At 29.0% G+C, this 14,205-nt stretch overlaps 1 protein-coding gene across 1 annotated transcript; it reads left to right on the top strand.

The window, feature by feature from the left end:
- Window positions 1-2,029: 2,029 nt before the first annotated feature.
- On the top strand, window positions 2,030-4,474 carry LOC143593519 (uncharacterized). Its single transcript, XM_077073129.1, has 2 exons — window positions 2,030-2,147; window positions 3,466-4,474. The coding sequence occupies exon 2, from the start codon at window positions 4,099-4,101 to the stop codon at window positions 4,423-4,425; it is 327 nt and encodes a 108-aa protein (XP_076929244.1). The 5' UTR covers window positions 2,030-2,147; window positions 3,466-4,098; the 3' UTR covers window positions 4,426-4,474.
- Window positions 4,475-14,205: the final 9,731 nt, after the last annotated feature.

A 14,205-nucleotide genomic window follows, 5' to 3' on the forward strand; every position in this document is an offset into this window, starting at 1 on the left:
TACGTGAACGATCTTCAGATATTGCATGTATCGACATGAAAGGTAACATGTAGTATGCCAAGTATGAAATATGTATGTATGAAAGTACGTGATGAATATATAATATGAAGGGTAAGTATGGTTAGAAAGGGAACCGACCCTAATAATGTCGGCGAACGTAGGGGACCGACCCTAATAATGTCGGCGAATGTAGGGAACCAACCCTACGCGAATGTAGGGAACCGACCCTAATAATATCGGCGAAGGTTATAGGGCGGAAGGCTCTTTAATACGTATGTGTATGAATGAAAGTATGTATGTGATTATGAAAGAAAGAATGAAAGTACGTAAGTATGTAATATAATAAGAAGGTATACCTTCGGGTGCATATGTAAATATGTGAATGGATTGTACGTTGCCTGATTAACTAGAACTCACTCAGCGTAGCTGACTTTTAGTATGCACGCAGGCTAATCGACTGAGGCAGCTGGCTTGAGGGAGACACATGGCAATACTGAAGAGACTGGCATCTAAAGATTTGTCGTGATGTTTTGATACTATGTTTTATGTTATGTTTTTTTTAAAAGACAAGTTATGGATGCTTGTAATGGATGGTTGACAATTTATATTATTCCGCGAAAGTTTTAATTAACTCTGATATTTAGAACTGTGTTTTTGAGTAAATCCAACACCAAAGTAGGGCTACCGGTAACGGGGCCTTACAGGTTGTCATGGTGGAATAGAAGAAGTTGAAGATCAACAAACCAACAAAGTTGATGTTGGAGTTTGCATGAGGTTTATGCAAAGTTCGGGTGATCCGAATGAACGAATGAATGAAGAAGTTGAGTTCGAGAGGGAGCATGCATTGAGTGGAGATGGAAGAATTGCTTTGAGTACCATGATAGTTGGCCATGGAGTTGAGAAAGCAAAAGTTGTTTCCCATCTGAAAACGGGTGATGCAGTTCTAAACAATGGTAATATCGAAACTAGCTCATTTGGAACTAGGAAAAAGAAACCTGACGATAGTGTAATGAAGTCAAATCCAAGAATCAAGCTCAAAGAGGTTCGAGCTTTACAAGGTTTGAAGGATCTTGGAGGAACAATGGAACTTGGTATTGTGAGGGAGTGTAAAACTTGGAGCAACACCAACTTGAAGGACCCGAATGGTTAATACGAAAAGTATAAGGGTGGTACGAAAGATCTCAAGGGGCGGTTTGGTGGAGATCCAAAGTTCAGGGACCAAGTTGAATAACTTGGTGTCCGGGTTCTCGGGTTTTTCGGTCCGGGCCTATTTATGCACACCCCTAACTTAAGCAATTTACACACCATTCCCCCCATCTAATCATAGGCTTCATACGCAACGTATGCTGACATACGCAACGTATAGAATAATAACTTAAGTTAGTTAAATCAAGGAAGCCATACGATTATATGGAAAACCATACAAGTCGTATGCTATAGAAACTATACGAGCCATATTCTTTTGTATACAGTTCGTATTATATGGAAGACGAGACGTATAAGATTTCATACGAAGCATGTAAATCTAACATAAACATATGAACCGTATAAGAAAGAATACAAATCGTATGCATGTAGGTGTTGAAAAAACATGAAAAGTAATCTATACGAACTGTATAGGAAATAATACAAAACGTATGACGAAGAATCTTTAAAATTGTACAATTACTTTTGCAGGAAGCATGAAACGTGTTTCAACATTTAATCCATCAATCTCTCACTGATATTTATGTGTAATCGATTCTTTAACCATATTGTAAGACGAATATTAGGTATAAAAAGAATCTCTCAACCATATAAATTGTGTGATCTCATAGGGTTTTTTACCCACTTACTTCTTTGAACGAGATAAATCTAACAATGAAGTATGTGTATATTTTACTCACTTCTTTCTCCCCATTCATCCCTTCCAAATGTTGTTAAAAATATTACCAACCTAAATTTATTTTTCCAACCACATTGATAAATTTTGTTGATGAAATGAATAATTTTGAAGAAAGTTTTGTGGAATCCGATGAATCTTTCGCCACCATTTTTGTGAAATATGGTCATTTTTTCGTAACCGAACATGTATAGGTTTTCTATTCATGTTTGTATTACGTTATCCTGTTATTAACAAAAATGAATCTTATTTTAGGTATTTATGTGTTTCGATGAGTTGAAGCAATGGGCGTACAACATCGGACTTAACAATGGCTTCGTGATAGTGACCCAAAGGTCTAAGACAAATGTTGCTGGCGACAAGAACAAGGTGTTTCTTAGATGTGATCGTGGTGGTGTATACAAGGGGAAGGCAACTGTCAGACTCGCTGGTGGTACTAAGAAAATCATCTGTTCATTTCAGTTGATTGCAAAGTACCACAAAGAGGAAGATGGTTGGAAACTAAAAGTTATGTGTGGTACACATAATCATCCGCCTGCTATATATATGGAAGGTCATGAATTTGCAAAGAGGTTGAATCATGCGCAAAAAGTTTTGGTTAAGGATCTGACAAACCATAACGTGGATCCCCAAAACATATTATCAATAATAAGAAAGCAGGACCCTCGTTGTGCGTCTACGGTAAAAAACGTATACAACAAACAACAAAGGCAACGAGTATCCCTCCACGATAATAAGTCTCCGATGCAGGTTCTTTTCACACTCCTGGCTAATACTGGTTACCTTCAAGAGCAAGAGGTAAATGAATCCACTCACAAGTTGGAGAGGCTATTCATCGTTCATGAATTATCGTTCCCGATTTGGCGTGCATTGCCGCATGTGTTGTTCATAGATGAAACATACAAGACAAATAGGTACGGTTTGCCATTTGTTGAGATTGTAGGTGTAACTTCTACCCGTAAAACCTTTTGTGTAGCTTTCGCTTTTATAAGTGACGAAACAGAAGATAGTTATACGTGGGTTTTAAGCCAACTAAAAAGGACGCTGGACAAGTGTATGCAGCCACGTGTCATACTAACAGACAGGGAGTATGCTTTGATTAATGCATGCCAACGGCAATTCGCAGACGCTGAAATGTTACTGTGTTGATTTCACATATATCAAAATATTACCAAGCACCACAAGCAAAGTTTTCCACTTGAAGAAGACCGGGAGGTCTTCCTCCGTAAGTGGAGATTGTTACTCAATTCTCCCACCAAGGAGTCGTACCTTTACCATTGCCAGCAACTTGAAGAAAAGTACTCTTCAAGCCACCCAAGTAAGAGTGCTGCACTAAACGTGATTTATACCATCTTTATTGTTTGCTGACCCCAGCTAACTGCAATCTGGCGTATATCATGGCCATGTATTGCAATTATTATAAAGTAAGGAAAGGCACCAACAGCATGTGTGGCGGGCCATACATTACAAAGATTGCAGAATCTTTGGGTTATACAAAAGATATAATGTGGCTGTCCTCCATGACTGTGTTCCCTCCGAAGGAACTCGACGAGAACACAGTTACACTCATGCGTATTGCCGAGGTTTTTCCCGATGGTGGTCTGCAGTGGTCCTTGCGGCCAGAACTTTTGTTGTTTTCGGGACAGATGCTAGAGGTGGAGGAGCGGGATATAATAATTACAGAGCTGTTGGCAGCTCAAAATCAGGGGTTGGGGAGCGGTCAGGTATATCGTGAGGCAATATTTAATTGTATTTTAATACTAACGGTTGAAAATAAACCTTTTTTTATGTACAGGTTCATGGGCCAAATGCCGGTCAGGAGCAGTCGCTTGTGCAGGGGCATATGCAAGGACATGGACAGGTATATGATCAAACATAAACTGTTAAAATTTAGATGCAAACCAAATAAAACCAAACCAAGTTACTATTTAAGGTTTACTTTAAATGTTATAAAGCTAATTTATAATATTGTTCAAATTGTTGTTCAGAACTTTCTTACATTTAAATAAAATGGTTATTTATCTGTTTTACATTTAAATATGTATGTGATATAATATTGTTCAAAGGTTATTTGTCGGGTTTTGGGTTTTCTCATCGGGTTCGAGTTTCACTGACATCCCTACTTACATTGCCATCCTAACGTTTATGTACTTGTTCAGGGGCCACGTGTCGATGAGGGGCAGTCGCATGGCAATGCCGGGACGGTGAATCAGGATATGCGATTAATTAATATGGAGCAGCGCATGATAAGGATGGAGAAGATGATAGAGTGGTTGGTTACAGACAGGAACGGTCCCATTGATGATGTGCCATTACATGATACCCCGGCTCCACCAAAGGAGTCGCGACCGCAGGAGGAGTCGGGCTTTCATGATGTTGGTGATGATGCTAGTGATGACGGTAGTGATGATGTAGGTGATGATGATGCTAGTGGTGTTGGTGATGATGATGATGATGATGATGATAGAGGTGACGGTGATGATGATGATTTTGGTTATGAAGATAGTTTTGGTGATGGTAGTGACGGGGATCATGGTTTATGAAGATGCCTAATATGATAAATGTACAATTTAGCTATTATGGTTTATCTTTTAAAGTTGACACATGTAAACGTTATCTTTTTTTGTTGTATGTGTGGATTCTAGTAATTTGGATTGATGTAGTAGTAATTTCCTTTTCAAACATGTTGGGGTTTGATGAATGTTAATGTTTATATTTTTATGTATTTGTTATACAACTATGTGAGTTTAGTACTTAGAAATGTTCATGGTTTCGTCTTTTTAGGTCAAACCCAAAACCGACCCAACGTCTTCACAAATCCTAAAATATGGATGTAGTTAAAGTTTACTGATGCATATAAAAAGTTTTCGATATTATAAACATTAAACAACGTTGTCAACCAGTTAACGTACCCTGATATATACTTTGACAATAAATAATATTATTTGACGTTTTGCTTAATGAATCTGTTACAATAAATGTACAATAAATAAATGTTTGTTTTAGACGGTTGTTACAAGTAAAACTTATTTTGTTACACATTCAAATACGAACTGTATACATTTTAGATGATTCATATTTAAGCTATACGAAAAGTATCCCTTTTATACGAAGCGTTTATTAATTTTACTTAAAAGTTGTTCATATGAATCGTATGCTTTTCATATTATTCGTATTGTTTATACAAAAGCCATATGAACCGTATAACATTACATACGAAGTGTATGACGTCTAAAAAAGTATTACAGCATACGGGTCGTATGCTGAGCATACGAACGTATACTGAATGGTGTGTAAATATGCCTAGCTAATAGGTATAGATGGTGCCTTTTTTTAAAGGAATTTTTACATATATCCTCTCCCTAACTTCTTTTATTACATATATTCTCAATGCTAAAACTTAAATTACATATTTCTTCTTCTTCTTGTAGTCTTCAATTACCATTTTAGCCTTTTACAATTATATGTAAATGCACCTATATTTATTTGAGCTCAATTGAATGTTATGTAATTTGACATTTTTGACTTTTGATGCTTTTTTTATAGTGCTTTTTTTATAGGAATTAATAACTCAATTGAAAGAAATTTATTTCATAACCTACAAATAGAAAAGCAGTTGAAATTTTATATATTATATAACCATATCAATGCATTTAATAAATAAGTACCGCGTAATTGAGCATATATAAAGTACGTCGAATCATTGACGCATATAGAAACAAGTAATAACAAATAAAAAATCCCTTTGGAAAAAAGCTAATAAATAATTAAACAATCACACGAATTAAAAATAATTATAAAGATGAAAAAACTTTTTTCTCTCTGTGTTTCCTGTGAACAAAATTTTGACAAATTAATGAACTTTGGAAATCTAACTATACTATTAAAGAAATAGAGTTTTTGGACACATTGCTTCTTTTTATTGTTCTAGTCATATTACTTCCATATATATAAACACTTCTTTGATTTTCTTCACAATTAAATAATTCAAAAAAAATAAAAATATCAAGTTTTTCTAGATTTTATTCACATTTAAATAATTCTAAATTTATATTGAATGTCAACTTATATAAGATGGCCAAAAGACATATTTTTAAATCATAGTCAATACATTAACTATTTTTAAATCATAGTCAATGCATTAACTATCTTTAAATGCATTATTATGGCCAATAAATTAGAGCATCAATTTTAATATGTTTATTAGGCTTTTTTTAACATTCTTAATTAATTTATGAATTCTTTTTATTTAACTTATTATATTCCAAAATTGAGACGCTAATTAATTAATTTTCTTATCCAACTAAATTAAGGCACTGTTTTAAATACATTTCCATTTTTACCATTTACGGAAATAAATTATGATATTATATCATATCAGTATCTTTAAATACTATTAAATCAATACAATGTGGACACATGGCCTTCTTTTAGGTTGTCCACATGTGCAATCCAGTCAGCATGTTTCCATTCTCATGTGCTCTAATATTCTGCCACGGGTCATCAAACCTTTTTTTTAATAAATCAAAAATTAGTTGCGTTGACTAGGATTCGAACCTGGGCTTTGAGCGAGATGAAAGTCTTAATACATAGCACACAAACCATCCAACTAAGCTATCTTGATGTCTTTAAGAATGAAAAATATATCCTATATATTAAAAATCACATTGTATTGGAAGTGGACAATGGAAATTAACTCAAAAATGGAAATAAATCCTATGTATATTTGAGTTAATAATTCATAATTTTTCACCCTAAACATATTTTTCTCTCTTTCTCTATTAGCCGGATCTCTTTTCACCATCTAATATATTCCGGCTACTCTAGATCTAGATTTGTATTAATCGTTTTTCGGTAAGTTTATATTTTATAATAAACTTTCGATTTTTGATATATGTATTTCCGGAAAATTATATTTTCTTCCGGTTATTGTTTCCTCTAACCTTTTTATCTTTATTTTCATTGTCAACCGATTTTATTAAAATCAGTTTAGGTTGTAAATCAAAAACGATGATGAAGCTAATATGTGGACGTATTTACGTTTTTCCGTTAAGTTTTTCCGGTTATGTGTTATACCTATAACAATGGTTGTCTTATACTTATTTGAAGTTTTATATTTTTTTTCCTCTCAAATATTCTGACTAATCTAGATCTAGATTTGTATTAATCATTTTTCGGTAAGTATATATTTTATAAAAAATTTCCGATTGTTAATATATATATATATATATTTTCGGCAACATTATATTTTCTTCCGATTATTGTTTCCTCTAACATTTTTATCTTTATTTTCATTTTTAACTGATTTTATTAAAATCAGTTTAGGTTGTAAATCAAAGGCGATGAAGCTAATATGTGGACGTATTTACGTTTTTTCGTAAATTTTTCCTGTAAGTTTTTCCGTTAAGTTTTTCCGGTTATTTGTTATACATATAACAATGGTTGTTTTATATTTATTTGAAGTTTTATATTTTTCTTTCCTATTTTTTTGTTTTACATGTTGTTCTTCTAGGTTCTAAATAAAAAATCACATTCATCCATGGAAAATATCATTATTTCGTTTTTCCGGTAAGACACGTTTAAATTATCCGGTTATAAATTGTAATTATAATCTTCCATAATATCAATGTTATAACACAAATATGTTATTTTTCAAATTGGCCCAACTTTTTATTGTTTGTTTTTCCAGTTCTAAAATTATGTTTAATTTATGTTATTTTTCCGTCCAATTTTTTATTTTTTCTTTACTAAATATTAAGAATCATAAATTCCGTCTAATTTTTTATATTTTTCCGGCCAGTTTTGTTTTAGTACTGTTTAATGTTTTGTTGGTTATGATCTTTAATTTTTAATTTAATATTCCTGAAATATTAATTATAAAATTACTAATTTTTTATTAACATTTAGTAAATTATAAATATACTAAACTTACTAAACTAAATTATAATATTGATCTTTAAGATACATATTAAATTATAATATTCATCTTCCAAATAAAATTTATTATAGAATTTTATACAAATATTAATGGTGATAACTAATTCTATTATTAGTTGACCTTTTGTCTATAATTTGAAATTCAAATTCAAATTCAAATTATTACGTACTATATTTAAAGTTTTGACTAAAAAAACTATAATTAAGGAAATAATTTATGTTTTTATATAATATTAAATAAAATTATATAATAGTATATAATCATAGATTCTAAATATACTTTGTTTTTCCAAATAGTATATAATAGTATATAATCATAGATTCTAATCATTAATCATAGATCAATCTTTTATTTTTCCAAATATAATATATTCTAGAAGTTTCTAAAAATTATAATCCTTTATTTTACACTAATCTTATATTTTTCACTAATTTGTAATTCAAATATATTATAATGTATGACTATAAAAACGATAATTAAGGAGAGGGTTTAATGTCTATATATTATTCTTGTTATTATTTCATTTTTATATTAAGCAACTTATTATTGTCTTTGTTAACTTATTTTTATTAACCTTAAATATAGTAAACAATTCTAAATATACATTTTCAATATAACTAATCGGTTATTTTAGGAAAAAAATATTTACAATAAACCGATTTAATTATATTCAAACTTATGTTTAGAAAATTTCTATGCATAATACGTTTACCAAAATGTATATTCTTCACATCCTACTATATAATACGAACCCTTCATATAATCGTTTATCATATTTTTCATAATTAAATTTTCTGCAACATTGTAAGCTCATACCCTTTTAACAGCATTTTTTATGTTTCAAATATTTTAGTTAACTGTGATATTAATATTAAATTTAATTTTCTCATTTCAGGTTATGTCTCCAACTTGATATAGTTAATTTCATGGAATGGGGATTTGTTGATATGATTTCTTATTTTTTTGTTTAATATTGATGTATATTTAAACTCTTTTTAAATTTAATTTAAACTCCTTTTTAATTAACATATTTAAACTCTTTTTGAATTCGGAAATTGACCAATCTTTCAACAAATTTTTCAAGGTTTTAATACTCTCCATAATTTTAAACTAATTTCAAATTTCCATAACTTTTAAGTTTTCAAATTAACCGATTTAATTTTTATTTTTGTAATTATTTCTAAATCAGTCATATTAGTAAAATTAAAACCGATTTGATTTTAAACTCATTTCAAATTCTTTCCATAACTTTTTGAAGTTTTCAAATTAATCGATTTGATTTTAATATTCAAAAAACTGATTGTCAAACTAAAAATACTTACCATAATTGTAATGTAATCTTACTTTAATTTACGTGAATATTAATTATTAACTAATACTAAAATAATAACCGCGTTATTTTAGAACACAATATTTAAATTGACAAAATTTCTAATAACCAATACTTAATATATCATAAATTAAATAACCGTTTTAGTATCATTTATAAATATTATTCGGCACATATGATTTAGTGAATATTATTAAAAATGACAACTTTTCATAAAATATTAATGTCACTTTCTATTTCAAAAATTAAATTAATCACATATTAATTTCTTATTGTTATTATTTATAGTAGATTCAATTGATTATGAGATTCCACACCCGAAACATAAGTTTCTTTTTATATTCACCGTTTTAAATTTGGTTATGTATGTTCAATTTTTTTTTTGAATTTGTGTTCACAAAATATTAATGTCACTAAATTTCTCAATAATATATAATAAACACGTATTATATTTTTATCCATTTTAACTAAAAAGTTTTTTAAACATAATATAAATCTTCTAATTATAACATCCAAACAATTTGATAGTCTAAGTCTTCATAATGTTTTCAAATAATATTAAAAATATTTGATAATTTATTTCCTATACGTTTATATTTTGTTCTCATTGATTTTGCATCATATTTTTTCACCTTTAATTATTTTCAAAGTTAACATAAAATTTTTTAATCTTTCCAAAGTTATTTGAAAATTCATTTATTGTAAAATGTTTTCAAGTTTTCCAATTTTAACATAATGTCAGTGATTTAAAAGTTTGTTGCAAGATTGGTTAAAAATAAAAAAAAAATTCATAATTTTTTAAAGTTGACTAATTCCAATTTAATAAAAACAACTTTATTAATGTTCAAATGTTACTCATTATTAAATATGTTATTATGGTATACTTAATTTGGATGCTATTGTTTTATTATATTTTCAGGTGGTGACTCAAAATGAGTTTCTTTTTGTAGAATGTTTGAAGAAGTTGATGGTGGTTTAATATGAAAGCACATGTTTATGTGTTTTGTTGATTTTTTTGTTTGTTCGATGTACATTAACTTATTGTAACTTTTAACTTTTAAGATCTACACAATGTAAATGGTTAAGTCCGAAAGTTTGAAGAAGTATTGTGTTGTTTGAATTTGTTGTTTAAATTTATTATGTTTGTTATGTTCAAATTAACTTCCTGTAATTTGGAAGTTTTAATATTAAGACAACGTAAATCTATTATTTTTTGGTTGGTATGGTGATGTGTTAATTGACAATGTAAATCTATCAACTTTTAATAGTTAAAGAAATATTATGTTTGTTTAAATTGATGTTTATGTTGATTATATTTAGTGACAAATTATTCCACCCGCGTGTCACGCAGGCATATACCCTAGTTTATATCACTTCATTACATATACCGATTGGAAAATAATTTCCTAGTTTATTAAATTTATCATTCTAGAATTGTATTTCTTATAAAATGAAGAATTATTATTCACTCATACACAATATTGGAGTTTCTGTATACACTGTTCCAATGTTCATTTTGTATTATTTTTATGACGTCTCAATTAAGTTAATTGATATTTTTGTTATTTGATATTGCAAGATATGTTGTTTATGTTTTCCTTCTAGTATTTGTAATGTTCATCTATTTAAAATGTTTACGTAACACTAAAACAATATAACATAGACCTAAAACTAATGTTAATACTCTCAACAAAAGATGTTTAATACATTCTATATATTGTGGATTATTATCTTTCATTCAATTAACAAAACTTAACTACCATAGTGCATTTTTTTTCTTCTACTATTATTAAATCTGGTTGTGCATATTGATATTTATATATTTATGTTGTCGCTTATTTTAATATGGTTGTGTGTATTGATATTTTTTAGTCGCTCATTATTTTTCTTATTTACTACTCTATTAAAGCAATACAATAGTTCTACATGACATCATTCTAGGGTGTTCACCTGGATACCATGTCACATATTTCATTTCTTATTAATGTCAAATCACCCCCTTCATATTATATAAAACGTAACGTTACATACCCTAAAATTCATTTTTATTTATTTCTCTCTCTCTCTCTCTCTTGCGGTTTAGCCATTTCTGCCGACCTTCTCTTCCATATTTCCAGTAAAGTATTTATTTTACGGTAATGGTCGATTCTCATGTATTATTCGTTATTGTCATTGTCATTTCATTTTCTTTGCACTTTGTTGTTTGTATTGTTTTTAATTGTAATATGATTTTCCTTTAAACTATTTAAGTTCTACATTAAACTCCAAGATTCAATGGACATGTTGAAGTTTCTCTAACTACTCTATCTTCCATACAATGAATGGTTTATTTAGGTTGTGATTAAAATTTCTCTAATTGCATCTATCTGCCATTGGTAATTATTATTAAACCAAAATATATGCTTTTATTTTTAATTTAGCCGGAATAATATATTATGTAACATTAATTTATTTATTTTTTCAATTCAGCTTTTAGCGGCCCAACTTGTAAAATAGCTAATTGCCCGGATGGAGTATTTGCTGAAAAAATGGCTTTGTTTTTGTACAACAATGGGAATTAAGTTACGATTATTTATGTATTTATGTAGGTTACACAGTTCATGTAAATTAAATCATTTTTATATGGTCAATCTTTATTTTGACTGTTAACATATATGAATCTTATCTTGAAACTTCTATCAATTATTAAATGTGTGTTAATTCTATTTTTTTATTTTCTTTTTACATAACTTATTTTTCAGTTTATTACAGACTTCTATTTATTTTTGTTTTTATATAATACTCTTAATTTATTCTTAGTATTTATAACAAATTTAAACCCATTTTAAATACAGAATTTGACTAATATTTCAACAAACCTTTAAATTTTTCATACTCTTCAATCCCATCAAGATTTTCATATTTAACCATTTTTTATTATCCTTAAATGTCAAAATTAATGTCTAAAATAAACCCCTCATTTTAACGTTTCAAAAATAAAAACCTTTCCATAATGTTCGAAAGTTTTCTAATTAACCAATTTAATTTTAAATTTTATAATTATGTCAAAATTATTTAGTAAAATTAGTAGAATACAAATTGATTGTTTCGATTTAATATATCTAACTAAAAGTCATTGAATGTAACTAAAACAAAAGTTAAAATTAAAAATTATTTTATAATAAAATGTACATTTATTTATTTATGTTTTTATATAATACCCTTAATTTATTCATTCATAACAAATTTAAACTCATTTTAGATACGGAATTTAACCAATCTTGCATCAAACCTTTAAAGGTTTCCATATCTTCAATCACATCAACGTTTTCATTTTTTATATTTGATCATTTTTTAATTATCCATAAATTTCAAAATTAATTTCTAAAATAAACCCCCCATTTTAATGTTTCGAAAATAAAATCGTTTCCATAATTTTTGGAAGTTTTTTAAATAACCGATTTGATTTTAATTTTTGTAATTATATCTAATTTATTTAGTAAATATTTCTCAAACTGTATCGCTAACAGATTTGTGATTTGAGTCAATATGTGGAGTTTGTGACCGAGCTACTATCGCATTATTATTTAAATTTTGTTTTGAGGTCTTATAGATTTTTTATTATATTGTCGTTACTTTTTTGAATGACCAACAAGTTAAATTGCAGCTTTTAAACTTTCAGTCAATTATTCAAAGTATTACCATAATTATATAGTTATTTATGAGTATATAGATTTTTAATTAATATGATTATGGCAAACATTTAATAATTGATTTGACTAACAATAATTATTACCTTAATTATATATCAAATATTTAAATTATTGTCTTTTAATACGTTCATAAATGTCTTATATAATATTATTGTTACGGATTTTAATACTTTAGACAAATTAATATTAATCAAATTATTAAGTCTTTTTTTTTTTCAAAATTTGACATATATATAGATTTTTTTATTTCTAACTTTATTTTTACTTTGTGGTTGAATTTTTATTTTTATGGAAACGGTGTCACCGAGTGGATTTATAAACATTCAATTGACTTTCTTTATATTATTGTTTGCAATTGTAGTTAAATGTGATAGGCTAAAACAAGAAGAGTTTAAGGATCATAACAATGTGTAAGGCCTCGTTACCGGTGCCCTACATTGGACGTTGGATTTACTCATTAACATAGTTCTAAACATCAGAGTTAATAAAAACATTCGCGGAATATTAAACTTTCATAAAAAACATTACATATTAATCCATAACTTGTCTTAAACAACCATCTTGTCTTTAAAATTAAAACATAAATAGTAGTATCAAAACGGCATGACAAATCTTCAGATGCCAGCCTCTTCAATCTTGTCATGTGTCCTGCTCAAACCAACTGTCTCAATGTGTTAACCTGCGTGCATACTAAAAGTCAGCTACGCTGAGTGAGTTCTAGTTAATCACATAACTTACTTTACATACACATATACGTGCCCAAAGGTACGCATTACATACCTAACTTGTTCATCATTCTTTCATATACATTCATAACTAACCTTACATTATAAAGAGCATTCGCCCTACATACCTCGGATATTATTAGGGTCCGGTACCCTCCATCCTCGGATATTATTAGGGTCCGATCTCCCTTCTTCCTCGGATATTATTAGAGTCCAGTACCCTCCATCCTCGGATATTATTAGGGTCCGGTCTCCCTTTCTCTCCTACTATCATGTCATACCTTTCAATATATATAATTGTAAGTTTCATAGGTACATACATCATTCGTCCATCATATACACAATCATATCATCAAACCATTACCTGGAAGTGCATGCAATATCCGAAGATCGTTCACGCACCGACAAGCTTTCATTCACATTTAAGATATATATATAAATAACATACAAATCATAGGTGGCATACACTTACCATTTAAGGTAAGTGTATTAACTATCACATCGAGTATGCACACAGTCCCGAAAACATAGCAAGGATTGTAACATCCTAAAATTTTAATGATGAATAAAGGAAGTTATGTTTAGTGATTTCGCCTAATTAAATTAATATCGGGTAAGGAGCGGGTCTTGGACTTGGA

Source organism: Bidens hawaiensis, unplaced genomic scaffold (genome assembly GCF_021521415.1).
Source record: "Bidens hawaiensis isolate Kalapana, Puna unplaced genomic scaffold, B.hawaiensis_p1.1 tig00042291_1, whole genome shotgun sequence".
Lineage (NCBI taxonomy): Eukaryota > Viridiplantae > Streptophyta > Magnoliopsida > Asterales > Asteraceae > Bidens > Bidens hawaiensis.